This window comes from Crocuta crocuta, unplaced genomic scaffold, assembly GCF_008692635.1.
Source record: "Crocuta crocuta isolate KB4526 unplaced genomic scaffold, BGI_CrCroc_1.0 scaffold299, whole genome shotgun sequence".
Lineage (NCBI taxonomy): Eukaryota > Metazoa > Chordata > Mammalia > Carnivora > Hyaenidae > Crocuta > Crocuta crocuta.
The window spans coordinates 938,213-943,570 of record NW_027532747.1 but is presented as its reverse complement, the minus strand read 5'-3'; the positions used below and the strand labels follow the sequence as shown (position 1 = coordinate 943,570).

The 5,358-nt window shown below is 69.1% G+C and overlaps 1 protein-coding gene across 1 annotated transcript in view; it reads right to left on the bottom strand.

Moving 5' to 3' along the window:
• The window catches only part of PLXNA1 (plexin A1), a gene marked incomplete at its 5' end in the record, with an annotated part of 36,880 nt that overhangs the window by 16,309 nt on the left and 15,213 nt on the right, over nucleotides 1-5,358 (bottom strand). The window contains 3 exons of the mRNA XM_077780818.1: nucleotides 94-190; nucleotides 1,967-2,167; nucleotides 4,244-4,358. Coding sequence (XP_077636944.1) covers nucleotides 94-190; nucleotides 1,967-2,167; nucleotides 4,244-4,358 — 413 coding nt within the window. The remainder of the gene's footprint in view (nucleotides 1-93; nucleotides 191-1,966; nucleotides 2,168-4,243; nucleotides 4,359-5,358) is intronic.

Below are 5,358 nucleotides of genomic sequence, written 5' to 3'. Positions count from 1 at the left end.
CCACCCCAGCCCCCCGCCCTCAGCCTCCTGGCCCCCCCCTCAGCCTCCTGGCCCCCCTGGCCCCCGCCCTCCGAGGCGCCGGGCCCAGCTCACCCTGGATGTTCTGAGGGTTGTCGATGACGAAGTTGCCATTCCACACCACCGACAGGTTCACGGGCAGGTCGCTGACGTCATTGCCCTCATAGGAATACTGTGGGCAGTGGGCAGCGGTGAGGTCGCGGGCCACTGCCCATGGCACTGAGTCAGGGCCTACATGCCCCTCCCGGCCACCTCTGAGCCTGGCCCCTGGGGGCGGGCTTGGCAGGGCAGAGCCTGGGGGCTCCCACAAAGCCACCCGCCTACCAGCCAGCAGAGAGGGCTAAGCCGTCACACCCAGCTCTCCAGCCACCTCCACACACACACACACATACACACACACACACGGGGCTTTTTTCTGGGTGGCCAGACCCATGCTCTCCAGCCAAGCCCCTGTCCCCAGCAGCCGCACGAGGCGCCCACTCCAGGGCGACCCCCCTTCCCCTGTGGTCGGCCCCACCAGGAAACCAGAACCTCCCCACTGGCCCCCCTGCCCAGGCATCAGCGACTCTCTACCAACCCGTTTCTTTGTCTGCTGAGGGGACTCAGTAATCCCTACGCTGGACCTGGCCTGAGGTATAAGACGCGCGCCCCCGAGCGCTGGGCACAGGCCAGCAGGAAGCCCCAGGTGAGGCTCTGCCCCCGCCGCCCCCCAGGCTGGGCTGGGCTCAGGGACAATACCCCTCCCCCGGGAGCCCAGGCCCCGCGCTCCCAGCTGTGTCCCACTTTCTGCAGCTGAGGGCCTCCACTCCATCCCAGAGCAATTCATCATTATTTTATCTGCAGGAATTTAATTGGATCCTATCAAATTCCCTGGTACTCCCTTTTCCCATTCAACACAGGCACCGGAAAGACAAATGTGGGCCAGGGGGCTGGGGGAGTGCAGGATGGAGGGGCCAGGGGCTGGGGCACGGCAGGGAAATGGGGCAGGGAGGCACCGACGGGAGGCGGGAGCGGAGGGGAGGGTGGAAAGAGACAGGCCACAGACCCAGAGACGCAGGTGGAAGGCGTGGCCCAGGGAGGAGAGAGGGAAGGGGCAGGGACCTCCTGGGCCAGCTGCGGGCCACAGGGCCTGGCCGAGGGGCCCACCTGCCCCGGGAGGCTGCTGTGACCCCCTGCCCGCCCCAGGGGCACACAGGGTGCTGGCCAAGAAGCCACCGCCATTCGCAGGCGGCCGCACCTCCGACCACAGACCTCTCCCCTGGGATTCTCTCCGAATGACACTCTTCCTGAACAGACGGGGAAACCGAGGCCTCCCAGCAGTCCCAGAGCCGGCCAGAGGAGAGCTCGAGTCCGGCCTGCGGACCACCACTCAGCACCAGCGCCCCCTCTGCCAGGGAAGGCTCTGGCTCTGCAAGGATCACTAGACCTATCACGTTCCAGACTCCAAACGTGGCTGCTTCCCGCCCTAAGGCAACACCACTGGTGGATGCGCAGTGGGCCAGCCCCTGGGGACGCTTTCTGGGGCTGGGCACAGCACACCTACGAGGAGCCAGGCGCTTGGGCACTGTCGCCCTGGCTCTGGCCCTCCTGGGCGAGGGAGGCAGGCACGTGCACCCATCTGGCCGCCTTGGCCACGTCAAACCCCACACAAAACCACACGTGCACTTCCCACCCTGTCTTTCTAAGTCGCCCTCTCCCACGTCGGCGATGTGCTCCCGCCAGATGGCGGCTCGCGGCACATCACCAGCCGTGACCTTCTCACTCCCCGCCCTGGGTGCACGCAAGGCCGTGGCCCCGGCCCGCAAAGCCCAGAGGGCCTTCTGAGCCGTCCCCGGGCGCTCGTGACTGCACCGTCCCGGTGCTGAGCAGGGACCGGATCCTGGGGCCGTGAGCGTGACCGGCTCGGCCCCGCACGGGGTGGGGGGCTCCCGCAGACGCCCCGCCTCACCGAGGAGTTCTGGCACTGCAGGCTGGAGCTGTTGAAGCGCAGAGCGGTGACGCGGGCGGGGCCGCCCGGGATGTGGAAGAGGCACTCATACCCGCGCTGGCCCGACTGCGGCTGCGGCAGGTTGCGGGCGGCCAGGGTGATGGGCTTCACCACGCCCACCGGCACGTAGATCTGCGTGGAGGGCAGGATCTGCGGACAGTCCTGGGCAACGACAAGGCTCCAGCTGAAAGGCTGGGCGCGAGCCCGGTGCGCCCTGCTGCGGCCCAGACCCCCCTCTGTGGCACCCCGGGCCCATCCTCCACACTGCAGACAAATCTCCGAAACAGCCAGCAGACCTGGAGGCAGGAGGCCCGGGGCCCGCGCCCGCCAGGCCGAGCCACACACCGGGGGCCTCTCACCTGCAGGCCCGAGTGGCGCGCCCGGCGCTCCAGGACGCCCACTGCTCGGCCACCGCGGGAGCCCCATCTGGCCCACAGCTGAAAAGGCCCCTGAGGCAGAAGCAGCTGAGCGGCTGGGGCTGTGAGCTCGCAGCTGGGGGCCCAGGGAGCGAGTAAAAATAGCCAGAGCTGGGCAGAAAAACAGCCCGGGCCCCCAGGGCCGCCATTTGGGCAACAAACTGATGCAACGGCCCCGCTTCCTTGCAGCAGAGCCGGCAGGAGCGGCGGGGAGAGGAGGCCCCGCGGGAGCGACGCGAGCTGCGCTTTAAATAGAGATGCTGAAAACAGGCCCGAATCCCCAAGCCCTGCAGCAGCTCCCACGGCAGGCGCAGGCCCGGGGCCCGCTCTGCAGGGGCTCCGGGCGGCATGGGGGGGCCCGGACCCCGGCAGAATGGCCACGAACTGCCAGGTCTGCAGGGACACCCCCCCACCCCCGGCCCAGTGAGAGGGAGGTGACGGGGTCATGTACGCAGGGCTACCGTCCACGTTCAGGGACCCACACGCTCACCAGCACTTCCCGGGCCGTTTGATGGGGTGCCCAGGCCCAGGGACCCTCCTGCTGCCTCCCTGCCCCGGCTGCCCCTCCTGGACCCCCGGCAGCCCCGGCTCCTCCCAGCCACCGGGACTTGGCTCCCATCGCCCCCCCACCTCACACCTCCCTCTGCAGACACCGTCTCTGCCGCCCCGGAGGCCCGGGCCTGCGTCGGGCTGTAGGCTCCATGCCCGCGTCAGGCTGGGGTCTGGCTGATGCTGCTCCGTGGCACCAAGCTCCCGAGGCCCCACCCCAGCGGATCCAAACCACACGCAGGGATGGGAAGCGGGCGAGGAGCCCAAGTCCTTCCGAGCAACGGGGCTGGCCAAGTTTGGGTCCGCGGCACCCTCCGTAGAAAAGCCCCCGTAAAGCCTGGGGCTACAGCCGAAGAGGGTGGGTCTGTAGGAGCCCCTTCCCCGGGCAGCCTCCCTGGACCCCAGGACCGGCCCACAACAGCCCTCCCCGAGGTCCCCGACCCTGGGGTCGCTCACCAGCCCCCTGCGTGCCCTCAGGACACGTGCGCCCAGCTCATGTGGGCTACACCCCCACCCGGCTCTCACACCTCCTGCTCACCCAGACGCCCCTCCCGCCAAGTGCCCAAGGCCCCCAGCTGCCCCTGGCTGCCACCCTGTCCCATGACCTGAAACGTCACACTAGGGAGGGGACAAAGGCCCGGGGTGAAGGAGGCTGGTCGGGGAGGCTCTGGGGGGAGTGGCCCCAGGCGCGCCGCGTCTCCTCTGCCCCCCGGTGCCCACACCCTCACGCCCCATCCAGCCACGGGCACGGTGTCCACTGCAAAACAGGGGCCCTGGCCTCCAAGTCCCCCGTCGGCCTGTGCTGCCTGCTCAAAAATAAGTCCGCGCCCTGCCGGGCTCCAGAACGGCCACTACCTAGTTACCGCCAGTCACCACGCAGCACCTCGAACGGCTCCGGGAACAAGCTGCCCACCCTGTGCGTCGGTCTGATGGGTCCCCTCATCCACGAGGGTTCTGGGCGCCGCGCGTCCCCGCCTGCCCGACACCCCACGCCCCAGGCTCTCACCGCACGGGGCGGACAACCCCCCTCTCCCCGCCGTGGGCACCCCTCTGGTCCGCAGCGCACACACAGGCCCGGGCGTGGGGCCTTCCCTGGGGACTACAGAGCAGACGGGGAGGCCAGCGACAGACGCTACAGGCTGGCCTGGGGCCAGGACGGCCTCGGAGAAGGCCCCTGACGACACGGGCCTCGGGGGCAGCTCTCCCAGGCCCGGCTGCAGGCGGCGCCCAGGCTACCCACCTCTAACCCCCGAGCCCCTCGGGCTGGCCTCACCTCAGACACGTTGACGCGGCCCTCCAGAAAGGCGCAGTCGGCAGCGTTGTGCGTGCACACGTGGCGGTATTTGCACCAGTGGCAGGGGAAGGAGCCGTTGACACAGGACAGGCAGCTGTGGGGAGAGGGCAGGGTGGGGGTCCAGGGTGGCCTGTGCCTCCACCCAGTGGCCACGTGGGGCCGCACCACCGCCCTATCTTCCGTGGCAGCAGCTCACGGTGCCACCTCAGGACCTTTGCACCGGCCGCTCCCCCGCCCGGTGCGTCCCCACCCCAGCCTCTGCTGGCAGAACCTTCCCAGTAGCAGACGTGTCTAAAGCCTGCGCGGTCCACAGAGGTGACCACTGGCCACACCACGTCACACGTGACCATTAGTACCGGGAAAGTGTGCTGGTGCACGTACGGAACAGCCTTTCAGATGCCAGTCTCATCCCAATTAACTTAGGTTTACGTTTAGGAGGTAACCCGTCCCCGCGGGGCCCGGCGGACACCGCCGCCCAGACCAGAAGGCGAGCCCCGCCTGGCAGGCACCTGTCCAGCTTCTCCCGCGTGTCCCCGGGGCCCACGCGGGTCCCTGCGGTGCCGCGCCCTGTGCAGCCCCCTCCGGCCGGGACCCTGTCATCTCTGCAGCCCCCGTGGCACACGCGTGCCCTGGAGAAAACCCCCTCTGACTTCTCAAGGACCAGCCAACCCGCTGCCACCCCCCTTCTCCAGGGACCCTCAGTCCCCCCCAGCTCTGGAGTGCCGCCCCTGCTCCCGACCTTCCAGCCCACCCAGGACAGACGGCTCATATCCTGGGAACATCCGCACCCAGGCCCTCAGTGGGCGCCCACGCAGAGCCAGGAGCCGTCAGTCTGCAAGTCAGCCAACAAACGCACAGCTGAAAATCAGGGGCCTCTGGCTCTGTGGCTGACCCAGCCGGGCGGACCGCCCCCCCCCCCCCAGCCCCCTCTCCGGCCTTCCAGACTGAGTCCCATCCAGCTCCGGGAGCACCAGGGAGGGCCCCCCACCCCGCTCTCTGTGCCCTCGGCCCCAGGGAGAACCCGGAGCCCTGAGTATCGCTGAGCGGCAGGTACCGGCACAGACAGGACGGTCCCTCCTCTCACCCCCCCACCC